The sequence below is a fragment of the Nicotiana tabacum genome, chromosome 6 (genome assembly GCF_000715075.1).
Source record: "Nicotiana tabacum cultivar K326 chromosome 6, ASM71507v2, whole genome shotgun sequence".
Classification (NCBI taxonomy): Eukaryota; Viridiplantae; Streptophyta; class Magnoliopsida; order Solanales; family Solanaceae; genus Nicotiana; species Nicotiana tabacum.
Genome location: NC_134085.1, coordinates 160,439,336 through 160,460,556, shown reverse-complemented (window position 1 = coordinate 160,460,556; position 21,221 = coordinate 160,439,336). Strand labels below are relative to the sequence as shown.

The following is a 21,221-nucleotide window of genomic DNA, read 5'->3' as shown; positions in this document are numbered from 1 at the left end:
AATTAGAGGAAGAGTTGGGAAATTAGGGCTTGAAATTGGAGAGTGAATTTTTAGAATTTGAGTGACCATATGAGGTCAGATTTTGGTAAATTTGATATGTATGAATTCGTGAGAAGATAAAGAATCTAATGGTGTAAAAATTTCTGAGTTTCAAGAAGTGGGCCCGGGGCTCGGGTTTTGCTAATTTCGGGATTTTTGGTATTTTTCGATTGTTTTCTCTTGGGCTTTGTTCCCTTAGCATATTGGGACGTATTCGTTCTGATTTTGGATAGATTCGATGCGCGAAGAGGCCGATTTGAGGGGCAAAGGCGTCGCGAGCTAGAGTTTTAGCCGGTTGGTTCGAGGTGAGTAATGGTTGTAAATGATGTTCTGAGGGTTTGAAACCCCGGATTTGCACATCGTAGTGCTATATTGAGGTGAGACACACGCTTTATGACGAGCGTGGGGTCGTGCACTATTGGGGATTGTGACTTGGTCTGTCCCGATTAATGATTTTACTGTGTATTTGACTGAAACTTATTTGCTATCATTGTGATTTGGGCTGATTGTCATATTTGGGCTTTGTGCCAACTATTTGAACCCTTCGGGGATTTTAATTGCTATTTCTTCAGTGTTTTGACTTATTACTTGAACTCAATCATGTTATTTTCCACTGTTTTACTACTCGACCAATTTTTACTCAATTTTGAGACTTAAATGATATTTTAAATGGTGTTTTGGGCTGAGAAATACTGTTTTACTAATGCCCGAGAGGCTTGTGATGATTTTTGGACTGAGTAAGGACGAGGACCTAGTTGTGAGGATACACTGATACTGATATGAGGCCGAGGGCCTAAGATACATTTATTCGCCACGAGGTGGCTTGATTGATATGAGGCCGAGGGCCTGAGATACATTTATTCGCCACGAGGTGGCTTGACTGATATGAGGCCGAGGACCTAGATTTGATGCCATGAGATGGCTTGATATTGCGCTTGGACCGTAAGGGGCACCTCCCGGATTTTGTACACCCCCAGTGAGCGCGGGTACCCATTGTGATGTGAGATATAGCTCAAGGGGATGACGTTGTTCTATGTGATAGCCCGAGGGGCTGGTATTGTTCTTTGTGATTGCCCGAGGGGCTGGTATTATTCTGAGATATTGCCCGAGTGGCGGAGTTGTTGACATTGAGCCCGAGGGGCGAACCTTTATATGTTTATCTTTCATATTTATTTGTCATTTTATCTGTTAAACTATGGTATTTGTGCCCGAGGGGCGGATTTCTGTGCTAATCTGCACTAATTGTTTTGCACTCATTGCGTAACTGTTGAAAAAGCCATTTTCAAAGAAGTTTAAACTGAGCTAAAATGTTTTAAGAGATTTCATAGCTTCACTACTTTCTTATTGGTTTTTGAACTGCTTCTATACAGCATTTTGATTGGCTTTACATGATTTCTTGCCGTTAATCTTTATTTATATTTGTTACTTACTGAGTTGGAGTACTCACTTTACTCCCTGCACCTTGTGTGCAAATTCAGGTATTTATGCACCCGGTAGCGGGTTTTAGCTGATTGGAGGCAATGTTATCGGAGTTTGGTAAGGTGGCTGCCGACGTTCGTAGCACCACTTTACTCCCTCTTCGTTCATTAGTCCTGTTTTGTTTATTTCAGACCTTTTAGTTGTATTTATATTCTAATAGATGCTCGTGACTTGTGACACCCCGGTTTGGGCTGTGTCGGGGTGTACTTCCGCTAATAATTATCATTAAATCATGTATAGACTGCTTATGTAATGATTAACTATTTTAAAAAGGTGAATTGGGTTTAGTTGGCTGGCCTTGTCTTCACGAGAGGCACCATCACGACTGGGTCGGGGTTTGTGTCGTGACAAGTTGGTATCAGAGCCTAGGTTACATAGGTGTCACGAGTCATGAGCAGGTTTAGTAGAGTCTTGCAGATCGGTACGGAGACGTCTGTATTTATCCTCGAGAGGTTGTAGAACCTTTAGGAGAACTTCATGTTCTTGAATTTTTATCGTGCGTCCTTGATTCAACTTGAAATGTAACTCTTGAAATTCCTTCCACCTGTTCGTATGTGTGCATGAGCGCTCAGTATCAGATGTGCATTGATGGCTTGTGATTCCCTTATCGAGGGATGAGATGTGATCTTTGTGAGTTGATGTTGGGCCAGTCTAGAGGACTTGAGGCCGGATCTTTTCCTATGGCTTGAGCACCGAGGTGCTGATTTTGTGAGCAAGTCTTTTTGAACTTATATGTTCGGTATTGTCCCTATTAGTGGAAGTGACGGCTGGATGGCTATGCTATGAGTATGTTAGTACTACGAGATGTATCCATATGATTGGAAGGGACGAGAAGGATCTACTAGAGGATAGAAGACTAAGTGACTGCATAACATTTGTGACGATGGAAGGTATATAGAAATGTTAATTGAAGGCAAGGCAGGTGGGCCATCTCCTGCGAAGTGTTCCGAGGTTGTGTGATCCTTATGTGTCTTTTAGAAGATCTCATTTGTAAGTGAAAGATATGTGTTGCAATTTAAATTGGGTCACTTAGAGAGTGGGCTTGACAGTTGCAAGGATGAATGCGAGATTTGCAGAAGATTCAAGGTACCAGATGGTCTGGGTTTCACAAACTTATGAAGGTTTGAGTTTAACCTCACTATGGTATTATGGCAGCAAGAGAGTACATGCGTTATGAGTTATCGAGTGTGTTTTGATCTATTGTTTTGAGCCAAGTAGGGGAGTCTGCTATTGATAGTTGATTGCATGGTTAGGTGCTATGTTGGTCCCAATTTGAGGCATGCGAGTGAATCAGCTATGGCTTGCGGAAATTGAGACCGAGAATGGCTCGAGTAGAGGAAAATTCTTAACAAAGTTATAGTATGCTTCATAGGTGTATGAGAATCACGGAATGTCATGAGTTGTTGTTGGTAATAGATGCTTGATAACTGTGATTCCTACATGTTTTATACCCATTCTTACCTAAGCTTTGTGCATTAACTGCCAGAAATTAGTCCCAAAATGCTTACAAGTTGCGCTTATCCCCCCCTTTCAGTTGTCTTTTGGCACTTGGCAGATTTCACTCCTTTTTGAGCTGATCTTTAGTATTTGTCATCTTGTCGCTCAAACCTGCAATCAAGCGCAACTTGTAAGCATTTTTGGACTAATTTCTGGCAGTTAATGCACAAAGCTTAGGTAAGAATGGGTATAAAACATGTAGGAATCACAGTTATCAACTCCCCGGCGCGGACCGCGTGAAAATGGGGCGCAGACCGCGCAGCTTGACTTGAAGATATCATGGCTTCTGAACTTTCCTACGCGGGCGCGTGGCAGAACAGTACGGACCGTGCAGGTTGAACTTGAAGATGTCCAGCTTCTGAACTCTCCTGTGCGGCCGCGTGACAAAATAGTGCAGACCGCGCAGGTCCTTTTGATCCCCCCTTTCAGTTATCTTTTGACACTTGGCAGATTTCACTCCTTTTTGAGCCGATCTTTAGTATTTGTCATCTTGTCGCTCAAACCTGCAATCAAGAGCTACTTGTAAGCATTTTGGGACTAATTTCTGGCAGTTAATGCACAAAGCTTAGGTAAGAATGGGTATAAAACATGTAGGAATCACAGTTATCAATGCTCGGCGCATAGAGCAGGAAGTGGCTTGGTTGTTCTAGGATGAGGTTACACTCTGCAATGTCAAAGTGCTAGTAAGGCACGGGTGGTTATGTTCGTTTGATCAGGCTGATTGCAATTTGAATAGAGTGAATGACTCTCGAGAATGGTTCTAATGTATTCAAGATTCTACATGTAACAATTGGGTATTTTAAAGTTGTATATGTGGCTAGAGACTGAGTTTTCATTAGAAGATGTCAAGGCTTGTGGCAAATTTTTATATTAATTATGGGATTCTATGTATCAGTATCAGGACGATAAAGGTAACGGATTTAGATTCGTAGGAAGTCTCTTCAGAGTAAAGCATTTTGAACGTGGTGCTCGTGGGAATATATGCGAAGGTATTTAGTGGCTTATGAGCCTTAGACGGTGTGGCTGTATGCTTGGGTCCCATGTGGTAAGTTTGGGTAGAGGAATTGTGATGTTATAGCAAGAAGGAGTATCAAGTTGAAGGTAATCAGAAGGAAACTCGGATAGACGGTATAGCTTGGTAGTGGGTCGGATCGATATGGTAAGGATATGATTGACTCTTTGGATGCTTATAGAGTAAGGAGTCTCTGCAGGTGTTTCGCGGCAATTCTTTTGGGTTGTAGAGTCATGCGTAGCTCGATTGAGTTAGAAGGATTCAGTCCTGATGAGTTAGGGTTGTGCAAATGGAATTCGGGGAGTTCTCGATGGTTCCTACCTTGGTTGGAGATGTATACTTTCCTATTGGCATGAGGAGCATGGAATGTATAGTGGTTCTTTTCTAGATGGGATCAATGGAAAGTTCTTGACTAGTTGGGTGCATAGATGGTTGTGGCTCGGAAGGAAGATGAAGTTCTCATGGTTATCCTAGGATGGTATGGGTTATGCGGTATGTTGTAAATGATTGAGAATTACGTGTGTAAGGCTGCGGTTCAGTTCTGAAAGGAAGGTTATAAAATTCTCAGGCAGCGGGCAGTTTCAGATAATTAGATGAATTATCTTCAGATGATTAAGGGAATGGTATTGCTAATTGGAATGATTTGACGAGGGTATATGTTTCAGAAAAGGCAATGAGATTAAGTTGATGGTACTTCGGTAATATTGTGGCACTTTCTTGTTAGATCGACTGCAGATATTCGAGTTTGCTTGATGGCATAAGGGAATTTTGGAGTATCTTTCGTGGAATGATTGGGTATTTGAGGTGTGGTACACATTCGGACGGAGGAATTGGGATCAGATGTGTTGATTCATGTGCCATACGGATTTGGAGACTGGGAGTTCTTATGTTCAGGCTATGTTGTGGTTATGGGTCGCATGTATCGGCACTGTGTAGTGACTACCAGGGCTTGGAGACCCGAGCGGATCTGTTGTTGCTTGGTATGTTAGATGTTGGATGGGATATTAGGTTCAGACTAGTTGTCTCCGTGTGGTGTCATTCTGGACTATCGCGCTAAGGTGGCGTTGTTAGCTACGCCGGAAATACCACGGGTTGAGTGGCGAGGTTCGACGATCATGTCCTAGTAGAGTGGTATTATATTTCGAAGACCCAGCGGATGGCTTGGAAGGAGTGTCTTTCTTATTTGGGCTCTCGTGATGGCTGTCAGTGTAGAGGCTCCTCAAATGGATTCAGTTCTGGTGGTGAGGGACTTTTTTGGATGTGTTTCCTACTGTTGGGCATGTCGCCAGATAGAGTTGTTGACTTCGGTATTGATCTAGTACTGGGCACCGTATCGTATGGCACCGTCAGAGTTAAGGAGTTGAAGGAGCAGCTTCAGGTTTCCTTGATAAGGGGTTTCGTTGGTAGGCCAATGTGGATGCGTGATTCTAGCTTGAGTTGGCTTGGTTGGCCTCGAATTGTATTGTTGAGGGATGTGTTGATTCGACCGTTATTGAGCTTATTAGTGATCAAGGAAGATCCATGAGTTACCTTTCTGTGTGTGAGACGTTATGACTTGTTGGTTATTGGCACATATGGTGCAGTTCTATTGGGGCTTCATAGTGGAAGTCAAGCGGGGAGAGTAATTGAGTGTTGCTCGGTGAATGGCGTATCGGTTATGTCCTATCGAGTTTGCGTGGTATATGTTATTTGTTTCACCATGGGTGTAACGATTTGCTTTGGTTCTAAACATCAAATTGTGTGTGGTTGTCGATTTCGAGCATAGGTACTTAAGGTGTTTCATGTGGAGTAGTGTTGGATAGGATCGCGCATTGCAGCGAAGCTATGTGGAGATATGACCTTGCGGGTCAGACTCGTATGTTCTATTTCTATGATGTGAGACAGGTTCTCAGCCTTGTGTAGTGGTGGTACTAGTGAGCTTGAGGTACAGCTCTTTCATTTCAGGCATTTTTCATGATTTGAGTATGTTCGGACCGTTGCTTGTTGGTGCGCATATTATGCAAGTTGTGGCTTAGGCCTATATTGATGTGTCATGTCACCATAGTGGTGTGTTGGATTAGATGAGATTGTCGGGATCTTTAATGACTGCAAATGGATTTGATTTCAGCATGTTGGAAGGATAACATCGAGGTTCGACGCAGAAAATTGCTATGGTAATTGCTAGGGAGGAGTGGTTTCATGAATGGTTGACTGAGAAATGGTTATGGCTTACTGCGTGTTTTAGTCATCATTGGCAGCATATAAAAGTGTTGGAATGAAACTTTAGTTGATAAGAAATTTTCTACCGGTATTCGGTTGTTGTGGGCAGCTGCTGGGAATAGAAGTTATCACTACAAGTGTTTGAGTTATGTGGTATATCATGTGATTTCACCTGAGATAGCAGATATGGTTTGTTATAGCTTGTCGGACTTATTCACAGTATAAATGTGAGATTCTGATCGTATTGATGATTTAGAAGCAGAAAAGTGGTTCTATGGTTTATGGACTAAGATAGATTGTGAAATGTCAGTTATATTGTGTTATCAAACCTATGTGAGATAGGGTGACGTGGGATCACCCCCAGGTATATGCATGGTAAGGTTATTCGGCAATTGGCTAGATTTTGGAACAACTCTGGGCACGTTCGAGGACGAACGTATGTTTAAGTGGGGGAGGATATAACGACTCGACCGGTCGTTTTGAGCTTTTGCACTTTGATCGCCAGTTCTCGGGCATGACTTGCCCTGTGTGATGTATTATGACTTATGTTAATCGTTGGTTTGGTTTTTAGGGTAATCGGAATGAAACTGGAAGAACAGTTTCCAGTTTAAAGCTTAAAATTTGAAAGGTTTGACCAAGATTTGACTTATTTGTATATTATCTCGGATCGGGATTTTTATGAATTGGTTAGCTCCGTTAGGTGATTAATGACTTAGGAGCATGATCGGAATGCATTTTGGAAGTTCATGGAAGGTTTAGGCTTGAATTGGTAAAATTGATATTTTGGCGATTTCCGGTTGATAGGCGAGATTTTGATATAAGGGTCGGAATGGAATTCCAAGAGTTGTAGTAGCTTCATTGTGTCATTTGGGATGTGTGTGCAAAATTTCAGGTCATTTGAACGTAGTTTGGTTGAGTTTTTTATCAAAAGCGTATTTCGGAAGATTTTTAGAAACTTAGGCTTGAATTCGATGTGATTTGATAGATTTGATGTTGTTTGAGGTGTTTTGATGATTGGAAAAAGTTTGAATAAGGTATTGGGTTATGTTTGTACTTTTGGTTGAGGTTCCGGGGGCCTCGGGATGATTTCGGATGGTTATCGGAGAAGTTAGATGTTGGTTGCAGCTTCAGATTTGCTGCTTCTGGTATTTTCGCATCTGCGGTTTAGGGACCGCAGATGCGGCGCCTCAGATGCAAGTGATTCATCGCAGAAGCAAAAAAGGGTCAGATGGGCTGAGACTGTAGAAGCGGCTATGTGGACCGCATCTGTGAAGCCGCAGATGCGAGATTTGGCCGTCAAGTGATTTCCGCAGAAGCGGAGGAAGAACCGCATATGCAGTACCGCAGGTGCGTGTTTGGACCGCAGATGTGGGTCCTGAGTCATAAGTGAAATCCGCAGAAGCAGATGTTTTTCCGCAGAAGCGGAAGCGCAGAAGCGGAAGCGCAGATGCGCTTACTGGATCGCGGGTGCGAAAAAGCTGGGCAGAAGGTATAAAAATGCCCTTTCGCGATTTTCAGTCATTTATTCATCATTTTTGTGCGATTTTGGTGCTCCAAGCTATGATTTCAAGAGGGGATCAAGTGTATCCGCAGAGGTAAGCTACTTGGGCTTTATACCTTGTATTTATGGTGATTATATCATTGTTTAATCATGAAAGTTTGTGGAAATTAGAGGAAAAGTTGGGAAATTAGGGCTTGAAATTGGAGAGTGAATTTTTAGAATTTGAGTGACCATATGAGGTCGGATTTTGGTAAATTTGATATGTATGAACTCGCGAGGAGATAAGGAATCTAATGATGTGAAAAATTTTTAGTTTCGAAAAGTGGTCCCGTGGCTCCGGTTTTGCTAATTTTGAGATTTTTGGTATTTTTCGATTGTTTTCGCTTGGGCTTTATTACCTTAGCATATTGTGACGTATTCGTTCTAATTTTGGATAGGTTCGATGCGCGAGGAGGCTGATTCGAAGGGCAAAGGCGTCGCGAGCTAGAGTTTAGCCGGTTCGAGGTAAGTAATGGTTGTAAATGATGTTTTAAGGGTTTGAAACCCCGGATTTGCAAATCGTAGTGCTATATTGAGGTGAGACACACGCTTGATGACAAGCGTGGGGTCATGAACTATTGGGTATTGTGACTTGGTCCGTTCCGATTAATGATTTTACCGCGTATTTGACTGAAACTTATTTGCTATCATCGTGATTTGGGCTGATTGCCATATTTGGGCTTCGTGCCAACTATTTGAACCCTTCGGGGATTTTTATTATTATTTCCTCACTGCTTTGACTTATTACTTGAACTCAGTCATGTTATTTTCCACTGTTTTACTACTCAGCCAATTTTTACTCAGTTTTGGGACTTAAGTGATATTTTAAATGATGTTTTGGGCTGAGAAATACTGTTTTACTAATGCTCGAGGGGTTTGTGATGATTTTCGGACTGAGTAAGGACGAGGACCTAGTTGTGAGGATAGATACTGATATGAGGCCGAGGGCCTGAGATACATTTATTCGCCACAAGGTGGCTTGATTGATATGAGGCCGAGGGCCTAGATTTGATGCCACAAGATGGCTTGATATTGCGCTTGGGCCGTAAGGGGCCCCTCCCGGAGTCTGTACACCCCCAGTGAGCGTGGGTACCCATTATGATGTGAGATATAGCTCGAGGGGCTGATGTTGTTCCATATGATAGACCGAGGGGCTGGTATTATTCTATGTGATTGCTCGAGGGGCTGGTATTATTCAGAGATATTGCCCAAGGGGCAGAGTTGTTTACATTGAGCCCGAGGGGCGAACCTTTATATGTTTATCTTTCATATTTATTTGTCATTTTATCTGTTAAACTATGGTATTTGTGCCCGAGGGGCGGATTTCTGTGCTAATCTACACTAATCGTTTTGCACTCATTATGTAACTGTTGAAAAAGCCATTTTCAAAGAAGTTTAAACTGAGCTAAAATGTTTTAAGAGATTTTACAGCTTTACTGCTTTCTTACTGGTTTTTGAACTACTTCTATACATCATCTTGATTGGTTTTACGTGATTTCTTGTCGTCAGTCTTTATTTACATTTGTTACTCACTGAGTTGGAGTACTCACTTTACTCCCTGCACCTTGTGTGCAGATTCAGGTATTTATGCACCCGGTAGCGAGTTTTGGCTGATCGGAGGCAGAGTTATCGGAGTTTAGCAAGGTGGTTGTCGGCGTTCGCAGCACCACTTTTCTCCCTCTTCGTTCATTAGTCCTGTTTTTTATATTTCAGACCTTTTAGTTGTATTTATACTCTAATAGATGCTCGTGACTTGTGACACCTCGGTTTGGGCTGTGTCGGGTTGTACTTCCACTAATAATTATCATAAATCATGTATAGACTGCTTATATAATGATTAACTATTTTAAAAAAGTAAATTGGGTTTAGTTGGCTGGCCTTGTCTTCACGAAAAACGCCATCACGGCCGGGTTGGGTTTTGGGTCGTGGTAGAAGTGAACTTGAATATCCTCAAAAATTCATCATAGGAGATCCAAATGAAGCAATGAAAACTAGGGGAGCTCTCAAGAAGAAAGCAAACATAGCTCTAATCTTTCAGATTGAGCCAGAAAATAGAGGGAGCTCTTAAAGAATCAAGTTGGATGCAAGCGATGTAGGATGAGTTAGATCAATTCGACAAAAAATCAAGTATGAAAACTGATACCCAAACCTGAAAACGTTTCTGTGATAGGGACAAAGTGGGTCTTCAGAATTAAGCTCAATGGGGATGGAAAAGTTGTAAGAAACAAAGCCAGATTAGTTGCTCAAGGATATTCACAATAAGAAGGAGTCGACTATGACGAAACCTTTGCCCCAGTAGCTCGACTGGAATCTATACGCATTCTGTTGGTATATGCATCTTTTAAAGGATTCAAGTTATTTTAGATAGGTGTTAAAAGTGCCTTCTTAAATGGTTTCATTTAATTCGAAGTATATGTGAAGCAACCCCGTGAGTTTGTAGACTCAGAGTTTCCATATCATATGTATAAGCTAACCAAAGCACTATACAGGCTTAAGCAAGCTCCAAGAGCATGGTACGAAAGATTAAGATCTTTTCTTATTGATCATGGATTTACAAGAGGTAAAGTAGATACTACTCTGTTTATTAAAATATCATCAGAAGGTAGTCTCATTATTCAAATTTATGTTGATGATATTATATTTGGTAGTACACATCCTCTTATGTGCAAGGAATTTTCAAATCTTATGTAAAGTGAGTTCGAAATGAGTATGATGGGAGAACTGACGTTCTTTCTTGGACTTCAAATTCAACAATCTGAAGAAGGAACATTCATATGTCATACTAAATACACAAAGGAGTTGATCCAAAAATTCGGCATTAGCAGTGCCAAAGCTATTGGCACACCAATGAGTCCTTCAACAAGTCTCGACAAAGATGAACATGGAAAATCTGTTGATGAAACTAAGTATCATGGAATGATTGGTTCTTTTCTTTATTTGACTGCTAATCGACCAAATATTATGTTCAGCGTTTGTAAATGTGCCAGGTTTCAGTAAGCTCCTAAGGAGTCTCACCTGACTGCAGTAAAACGAATCATTTGATATCCCATTGGAACTGTCTCTCGTGGATTATGGTATCCTCGCTCTAACAATTTTAAATTAGAAGGTTTTTCAAATGCTGATCTAGCAGGTGATAAGGAAGACAAAAAAAAGCATAAGCGGGACATGTCAATTTCTTGGCAAAGCTTTGATATCTTGGAATAGTAAAAAAATAAGGATCGGTTGCACTATCCACGACTGACGCTGAATACATTATTATTGGACAATGTTGTGCACAACTACTATGGATGTCTCATCAACTTGGTGACTATGAACTATTTTTTAAGCCTATTCAAATCTTCTGTGATGATTCTAGTGTTATATGTCTTTCAAAAAATCTTGTGCATTAGTTTAGAGCAAAGCATATAGATATCAAGCATCATTTTATTAGAGATCATGTTCTTAAGGGATACATAGAAATATATTTTGTTGGAACAACTGATCAATTAACAGATATTTTTACTAAGCCTTTATTAGAGGATAGGTTCTGTGCTTTGAGAAAATTACTTGGAATTAATTACTTGAATAATAACTTGTAGGACCTATGTATAATTTAGTTACTTTTGTAGGTTTAATAATTCTCTTTTACTCTTGCATTAATTACGCCTCCGTTTTCCCTCTCTTTTCCTTTTCTTTCACATCAGTTCCATCGTTCAAAGTTGGAAAGCCAATCATCACGTCTATTCAACTGATGCCTTTTCCTTTTCTGTACTCAACTGTCAAAAAATTCTCTTCTTAAGGCAGAGATCTCCTTTCAATCACTTTCATCCCTATCATCTAGAAAAGTCCTCTCCAAAGCTCTGCTCAAACCACTATTCTTCAATGGCCAAACACCCCAAGAACTCATCCACCTCCACCAGAAAAAGTACCCGCTCCAAAGCAAAACCCCCTTCTATGCCTCTAGAACAAGTAGACCTAGGGTCCGATCATTCTGAGGGTTTCGCTTCTTCACAGGGCGATTTGTCTGATCATTCTCAAATCTTAAAGAGAAAAAGCCCTAGGAAAACGACCTGTGGAAGACCCCATGTTTCCTCTACTCCAAAGAAATCCAAGATAGATCTTTCTGGATCTCTAGAATCTGACCTGAATTTCTAGGATTCTCCAAACAAGGATCTTTTCATTGCCTTGAAAGACAAGCCCATTGCTCATGGAAGGGTATTTGACCTTGACGACATAGAAGCCCTAAATTGTAAGGTAAAAAATCTTTTTGCTCATCAAGGGTGGTCTAAGTTCCTCTCTATTCCTACACATAAGGTTTATGAACCCTGGTAAAGATGTTTCATGATAATCTTCGCTCTAGTAAACCTGATAAGTTGAAATCCTTAGTGTTAGGTAAGCGCATTGTTCTTGATTGTGCCATGACTCTTTCAGTGTAAATGATCTAATTTTCCCATGCTTTTCAAAAATACCTGGCCCGATGATTTTGAAATTTCCTTTGATCAAGCTAAACAGTGTATTGCTAAGTGTTCCTCTGAATCCCCTCCCAACCAGTTAAGCCCTAGTGATGTTAGTTTCGAAACTTGAGTCCTGGCTTATACTGTAGAAACTACTGTGTTTCCCCGCATTGGTTCCTTCTCCACCTTCTCTCAAAGAGACACCTTCTTGGTATACTGTCTTGTGACCAAACTCAAAGTTAATTTATCCTCCTGGGTCATTAACTTCATGATTGAAAGTACTGAAGATCCCACCAGTCTACCTTATGATATGACCATCACTCACATCCTAGAAGCCCACCAAATTTTCCTGTCCGCTTATCCCTTTATCACTGTTTCAAAATCTTACAATTCCAGAGCCTTTGCAAGTATGGGATATGTGAGTGTGAAGGGCTCCTGGGTTAAGAAGCACGAAGGCGATATAAAGCATGCTCCAATAGATCCTAAACCTAAACCTTCTGCCTCTCATTCCAGTCTTGGTGATCCTGATCTTGGTGAGAAACTTCGTGCCTGACATTCATGCTATCTCCAAAGAAATAGGGTTTGATGTGTCCAAGATAAGAGTTGTCGTTCTCAGAGTAAGGGAGAATGCTGTCAAGGCTTTCAGGGAGATTTATGACAGGTTTCATGGAATGAGCATCTCAGCCAATGCTAGCTTTGATCAACTAAAGGAGGCCATATGCAATACCCTTACCTACTTTCTACGTTGTTAATAGGGTTGCTTAAGATAATTTTTTTTGTTGTGCTGTTTTTGGACTGTTAACTCAGTCATTGGACAATTTCTGTTTTTGTTTCTTGTTTTGTTTTGGTTGCTTTTTGGACTATAACTCTGATGCATAATGCTATATACTCTATTTTAGTTCGTGGTTTGTTCTTTCTATTCCCTCCTTTGCTGATGCCAAAAAGGGGGAATAAAGTATATGTATTTGTACAGGTATGCACAGGTATACGGGAGTTAGTCGATTAAAGGGTAACTGTACGCTAGCATCCTCTGCGTCAGGAGTCGACTGCAATATCTATAACCATGGACCAGTTAACAGCATGAACGAAGGGGGAGTACTATGAACCAGTCAACTGCATACATTGAGGGGGGGTAAAACACAGGGAAGTCAACTGTTGTTTATACATATATATTATTTTGTCATCATCAAAAAATGGGAGATTGTTAGATCTGGTTTTAATGATGCAAATAATATATCTGTGCAGGAAATCATGGATAGCAATTCAAAGATTGAAGGAATCAATTAGAGAAGATCAAGGAATCAAGGAGTTACTATGAGATGGAAGTAATCAATCAGGAAACTTAAGGAAAACAATCTGAGACCAACAAAGATCACGAAATCAATGGACAGCTACGATGGAAGGAATCAATCAAGCCTAAACTTAAGGAATCAATCAAGTCCACTGCATTCAATCCGAAAGATTGAAGCGGAAAAGAAGCATCGAAGATCTTGCAAGATGATTAATCAAGCTGCCATTTTCGGAAGGACCAACAATCAAGGAGTAAAACCGCATCATCAAGATCTGTAGAAGGAAAGCTATCAATGCCCTATCAAGGAAGAGCAACGGCAAATAACTTTATTCTTGGAAAGAATCAATCTCTTTCCAAGGATCAAATCTCTTGGGTTGTCAAAGATCTTCAGCAAATGGCCTTCACCAAAGTATTTATACTCAACATCAAGCCTTAGACACATATACTCTGATCGAACCAAATACCCTCTCTTTATTCTACTACAAACAAACATTATAGCTCTACTAAATCTATTGTGTAACAAGTTAAAGAAGAAAGAGAGAACAACACTGGTGAGGCATTGTATCAAAAAGAAACGAGTGAAGTAGGCTCTAAGCGATCGGTGTAGATCACACCATTCTCTGTACTCTTGAAGAAACTCATTCACGACAAAGAACTCCCTTGCAACCCAAGGGGACTGGACTAGGATTCACATTGAATCCCAATGGTATTACCATTTTTCTCTAGAATGATTCCATCGTAGAACTCGGTTGGCAATTATGGTAATCGAACCCAAACCGCTATTAGTGAATTGTTAGCTTCCGTTGTTACAAAGTTTGGTTCCCACCTTTGGACTGAAAGAAAGTGACTAAAAATAAACCACGGACCATAATGTAGTACTTTAAACATGTGTTCCTCACAATAAAATTTGGTAATGTAATAGTCCGCCCCTAGGTCGATTAAGGGGAAGTTCTCTAGGATTTTTTAAATTTCTTGTGCTTTTGTTTTAAGAAGATTGTGTTGAATTCTTTTACCGTGAAGCTTGATGATGATAAAAAATTTCCATGGTTGATAGATGCATTCATGTTCTTCTAATGAAAGCTGAATTTGGTGACCTCCAATAGAGCTTGTAATTGAGAGCGGCAAACTTGATCCTTGTGCTAATGATGGGTAATCAACAAAAGAGGGGGAGTGAACATTGATTAACGTATCATGCTCACCTGCTATTAACTTGTCTTTGAAACTTGGACCATGATTACTAGGATTGATGTTAGTAGTTTAGGGTCTATATCAGGTGGTTTGGGAGGAATTTGGCACAATTGGCTTAGATTTTCCATAGCTTGCCACCTCAATATCATGATATTATATCGAGTTAATGGCATATCGTACACCTTCCAATCTAACTTTTTCTGGACATATTTCGCTTATTGTGAATTAATACTTTGACAAATTTTCTGAAACTGACGGGACTGGATTAATCCCCCCCCTCCCCAAATATTATAACATAAAGTGGTACTGACTGCAAAAAAAAATAGGAGTATTATACATTGCATTTTTTTCTCATATAAAAAATATCTGAAATAATTTATTTTAAAATAATAATCAAATTCACTTAGTTTAACCACATCAAGTGAAAAGTGTCAAAACTCAAAACGCTTTCGGATTGATAAAGTATATTTGTTGGCTGTTACTTTATCATTTTTCTCAATAAAATTATTGATATTCTCTTTGGTGCCTATTGTTAGATATTTGTCCTGAATTTCTTATCAATTTGATTTTTCTATCTCTTGAAGGATAGGATAACATATTTACCATAATTGAGTTTTTCTTTTCTTGGAAGAAAATTATAAATCTCTAATATTTGGCTAGTCCCTTTTCTTGTAGGAAAAGGTTTGGAATTCTATAAATTAAAGATCCTTCCTTGTCATTTGGTAGCATCTCATCTCCACTTGTGGAGTAGGTCAATTGACCGAACCACGTTAATGTTTGTATCTCTTTTGGGATATTTCTCTTTTGTTGGCTGATTTATCGTCGTTCAAGATTTTCTTTACAAACTTCCGCATGACACCTGATTATTTCGATCATAACGAGTGGTATCAGAGCAAGGTTTAAGACAGGTTCATCTTGGCGGGTTTAGTTCTAACCGCAATCTATTTAACGGTAATCATGATTTTTGTCTGAGAAATTTGACCAAAATGCTACTTATGTTGAGAAAAATTTTGTGGTGGAGATTTGAAGATGCGGCATGTTGAAGTTTATGTGAAGAAGGTGGATCAAGTTTATTTTGTCATAAAATCCAGGCCAAGGGGAGAGTTGTTAGGTGTTTGTCCTGATTTTCTTACCATATTTCGTTAGCTCTTGAAGGAAAGGGCAACATATTTACCAGAATTGAGTTTTTCTTTTCTTAGAAGAAAATTATAAATCTCTCATATTTGGCTAGTCCCTATTCTTGTAGGAAAATATTTGGACTTCTATAAATTAAGGATCTTTCTTTGTCATTCGGCAGCATCCACAATGTAGCCATATGGGGTTTGAGAGTCTTGTTTAGAGGGAGAATTTTGGGACAAGTGTTAGCCTACCATTTGTATTTGCCTCTTCGTGAGGTTGTTCTCTCGATATTTTGTACTTTCTTTTATATAGTGGATTGCTCATCTCCGCCTGTGGACGTAGGTAAATTGACCGAACCACGTTAATGTTTGTATCTCTTTTGGTGTATTTCTGTTTTGTTGTCTGATTTATCATCGTTCAAAGTTTGTTTTACTAGCTTCCACATGACACCTGATTATTTCGATCATAACACATATATGTCCGGAGACGAATTCAGGATTTGAATTTTAGGAGTTCAGATTCACAATTTTACCATATCACATCTAATTTAATGGATTCAAAATTTTTTATTTATATATATTTAATAATCTTTTAGGCAAAAATACATGGTATGAGCAAAAGCTATATGTGCCATTCATATATATGTGCCTAATACACAATATGCAGGTTGAACCGCGCGAATTAATCAAGTTGATTAATTATCTTCACATATTGCTCTATAAACGAATTCACTTGTCACTTAGATATACACACGTTTTACAACACATGATACAGTACTCACACTATACTAATTTAACAATTGTAATGAAGCTCAAACCAAAAAAAAGAAAAGAAAAGAAAAAAAAACAACTTTAGATTTAATGTTTTATAGGCTGTATTAATTAATTTGCACATGATTAGAGACAGCCGATTTGAATAACCTTTCATGTTTTCTCCTTGCGTTAGGCGCTAAACTTCACGAGATAAAGCAAAGGGTGGCTGACTGGGCTCTCTGCCGCATGCAGTTTTTATAATTTAGTGAAAATTAAAGAGCTAGTTTTTGCAGAAATAACCACTAAAGAAGTAGTACGTAGCGTTAACCAACCAGTAGTATGAAAGAAGACAGTACTAGTAGTGCTTGAGAGAAACGTTTTATGAGAATCTGGAAAAGAGATAAAGTGAAGGAAAAAAAAAATGACTCAATCAAAGACAAAGGACTTTGAATCCCTTTTATATATATACACTACATTATTGTATCATAGATACTAATCCTAAAGCAAACTAAAGGCCCTGATCATTCAATAGGGAGTCTCCGTGAGGTTCGCGGTGGTGGCAGTGGCTGACGGCGGCGGAGGAATTGAAGAGATAATGGCACCCGTTGGACTACCACCTGGTTTTAGGTTCCATCCCACTGATGAAGAGCTTGTCAATTATTATCTCAAGAGAAAAATTCATGGTCAAGAAATTGAACTTGATATTATTCCTGAAGTTGATCTCTACAAATGTGAGCCTTGGGAATTAGCAGGTTCAATTTCCTCCTCTTACGCTCCATTTTCAATCAATATTTTGTCCTTAACAAGCAATATTAATGATTAAGGGAGCCTTACGTAACTGCTAAAGTTGATATCATGTGACTAGGATGTCACGGGTTAAAGCCATGGAGAGAAATGTAGGGTAAGATTGCGTACGTACAATAGACACTTAAAGTCGGGGCCTTTTCCGGACCCGCGCATAACGGGAGTTTGGTGCACCGGGCTGTGCTTTGAAGCAATATATTAACGATAGATTTGTTTAATTATTAGTTCAACGTTGCACTTTAATTTCTTGACTAGACTACCATGACCTTTATTCAGCGTTAAATATGTCATTCTCGACAATGTAATCATTTCACTAAAGTACCTTGCAACATTTTCTTTTTGCAGAGAAATCATTTTTGCCAAGTAGGGATCCAGAATGGTATTTCTTTGGTCCAAGGGACAGGAAATATCCAAATGGATTCAGAACGAATAGAGCGACAAGAGCTGGATACTGGAAATCTACAGGGAAAGATCGGAGAGTAAGTTCACAGAATAGGGCAATTGGAATGAAGAAGACACTGGTTTACTACAGGGGAAGAGCACCTCAGGGGATTAGGACTGATTGGGTAATGCATGAATATCGACTGGATGATAAAGAATGCGACGAAATCTCCAGCATTCAGGTAGTTCGTATTATGATTCCAATTTACAATTAATATTCCTAATCATTGGGATCATAACAGGTATCTTAATTAGTTTACACCAATCTATGTTGCTCGGACTCATAAAAGATGTCGTCGGATTTGTGTTGGTTCTTTTAAAAATAGTACATTTTCGAAGAATCTGATACGGGTGCGATAAATATTTTGGAGAGTCCGAACAACATAGTCAACAATCATTATTGGATTATGGATCTAACAACATACACACAAACACGTACTCATGAAAATCTTCATTACTCTTTCTCTTTTATGATTGGTTCTCCTATTTGTTTATTTATTTTTGTGATTCTTATTCATATTAATAACTACATTATTGCATATTTCTGCTTTTCTTAATATACTCAGAATAGAAAGTTAATCATTAAAACAGAATGTACCATATGTGCTTTGAAAGATTGCTTGGCTAGATAATTATGATTTGGCCCCTTAAGTACATGATCATCATCATCATCATTATTGACTTTCCTGCAATTTTCTGCACCATGTCTTTATTTTTTATCTATTGATGATTTTCCTGCTTTAATATTTGGAAGCTTCCAAATAGTTGGAAATGCATGTAGAGAGATTGTAACAAAGAAAAAAAATTAAAAAAGAACTAATTACTCTTAGAATTTAAGCTGTATACACCGATAATGTGAAATTTTATACACTACCGTGGATTTTAATATGTGACATTAGATTAGTTATCATTTTTATGAGATTACCAAATAATGCTAGTTTTTCAAGAGATACATGCAAGTGAATTGATCATGTAAATATATTTTACACTGTGCAAGCACGAAATTTTTTACTGTTTAAATATCAGCACACTAATTCTGGTTTTGTAAATTCAACAGAAAGAAACGCTTTCTTGTTTATGGGAAATTTGATCTTAGATCATTTAAGTCTATATTTATTTAAATCATTTTTTTTTCATTAAGCTTTTAAAATCCTTCCCTGTTAGTACCTTTTTCTCATGCGTTAATTACGATTTCAAAACTTTTAATCTCTTTGAAAAATTACCAACGAGGCCTCTCTTTAATTACTCTTTAACATCACTTAGGTGCAGGTGTCAGCATTTGACTTTAAAAGCATGGATTTTGTAAGCCGTAATTTGCTGGAAAATTAAAAAAAGCATTAGCTCTCGATATGTCTCATCAATCCTCTTTTTACAGTTAAAGGATGGATAAAAGCAAGAAGATTAAATGTCTTTACCATGTGCCCCATGTTATCTGGCTTTTTATTTACCCTCTCTCTCTCTCTCTCAAGAGTTATTTGAGAAAGCAAGGCAAAAACACGAGAAAAAAACGAAAGTAAAAGAACATCAAAAGAGTGAAAAAAAATTATTTTCATCCAAAGAAAGCAAGAGAAAGGGTGTAAAAACCATTTTCTCAGATCATAAGCTAAGATAGTACAACTTAAAATTTGATAAGGAGATAGTAAAAGAGATAGAGGAACGTGGACTGCATGGCATTGCATGGAAAGCTAGGGCTTTTGTCTCTTACTAACACTAACTTTCTCTTTCCTTCTTTAATTCTTTTTCTCTTTTTTACTATTTTGTGTTATATTATATAATAGTATATGATAAGATTCTCTTATGATAATTTTAATTTTATATAAGCAAAATAGCTGACATATTCGTTACTTGAGTGACAAAAGTGTGTAGCTTCACTTTGTCTTTTGGATAGTAAGACAAAAGTAACATCCTTCCCTATGACTGAATCTGTTATAGCCTCCAATCATCAAGTTGCTTTATTTTTTGTTGATTTTTCTCTCCATCTTTTCATGATCATTGATTAAAAAACACTATGATCTCGCAATCAAAGATTCTTCCACAAAAAACTGAAATCATTATCATTTGGTTTTTACCTAAAAGCAAAGGGGGGCCACCCTTCTATTCACTTTCATTTTTTGTAAGAAGCTAAGGTGTCGGTTGCTTTTCACTTTATTCCAGTTTACTTGAATAAGCCAATGGATGTTCACTATTAACAATGACCTTAACCATAGTACTGAATTCCCCTTCTTGTTCAAACTTTCTGGTTTTAGAATTCTCTTAATACCAAAAGAAATTAAATAATAGAAAGACTCATTTTTTCCCTATCATAATTCACAATTAAACATTTAATGTTGAGTGAAATTGTACGTAATTTCTTATAAAGAGAGCGGGTGGGGGATTAAGGAGTAGGGACAAGAAGAATCTGTGAACTATACTTTGTTTTACATAGAAGTAGAGAAGCGCAATGATCTCCCCTTTTTCAGTATTTGTCCCTCCTTTAGGATCTCTTCTAGGGAGCTACCTATTTTTATCAAATAAAAATCCAGCAGCCCCAATTATTGACTAGTACAAAGTCTATGACTCAATCTTTTGTTGTCAGCAAATGTACTTGTTATCTTCTCATTTAGCAGAAAATCTTTTCTTCTCTCTCCCTGAAAACAATAAAGATGCTAGATTTGACAACTCATACATAATACTAATATCACTTTTGTTACGGTTACTTGTAGTTATCTGACATTATAGTATAATTTTTTTTTTCATTATCGTTGTATAGAAGTTAATTAAACTCGTAGCAATATACCTAATTGACATTCTTGTTTGTTTCTTTATTTGTTTGTTGTTATGCGAGCAGGATTCATATGCACTGTGTCGTGTATTCAAGAAAAATGGTGTTTGTTCTGAAATAGAAGAGCTAGGGCAAACTAGTAGTACTGTACCATCATTTGAATACCCATTAACCCAAAGCATGAATGTTCACGAGTACGAAACGCCATCGCCTGATGTACCATTAGCATCATCTTCCTGTATGGAAGAAGAAGAAGAAAAAGATGATTCATGGATGCAGTTTATTACAGAAGATGCATGGTGTTCTTCCAACTCTCCCTTTCAAGGCGAAGAGATCTCTCCACTTGCTTTCACAAACTAAACAGGAGTTTTCTGTGACCAATGACTTATAATTCTTCTTAATAATCCATATTATTTGATAAAGTTTGTAACTTTTGTTTATCCTGATTATGGACAATGATTTCGCTAATTGTATTTAGGGTTTTTTAAATTATATATCTGTTCAGCCAGTTTATCTTGTGGCTTTACAGGATCAGATTTTGGCCTCTTTCTTGAGGCTGTGAATGATGGTTTTATACTAGTGAAATAAAAGGCAATGGGTTGTTATTTCCTGTTTTCTTCTTCCTTTTTTCTTTTTCTACGTCTAATTCTAATTCTTCTGAGAGCA

At 38.5% G+C, this 21,221-nt stretch overlaps 1 protein-coding gene across 2 annotated transcripts; it reads left to right on the top strand.

Moving 5' to 3' along the window:
• The first annotated feature begins 17,043 nt into the window (after positions 1-17,043).
• Positions 17,044-21,165, top strand: LOC107827821 (NAC domain-containing protein 54-like). 2 transcript variants are annotated; one of them, XM_016655028.2, is made up of 3 exons: positions 17,044-17,301; positions 17,699-17,979; positions 20,622-21,165. In XM_016655028.2, the coding sequence occupies exons 1-3, from the start codon at positions 17,145-17,147 to the stop codon at positions 20,913-20,915; spliced, it is 732 nt and encodes a 243-aa protein (XP_016510514.1). In that variant the 5' UTR covers positions 17,044-17,144; the 3' UTR covers positions 20,916-21,165. The 2 variants fall into 2 exon arrangements, with proteins under 2 accessions (XP_016510514.1, XP_016510515.1); XM_016655029.2 differs by having other exon boundaries at positions 17,699-17,976; positions 20,622-21,041.
• The last annotated feature ends 56 nt before the right edge of the window (positions 21,166-21,221 follow it).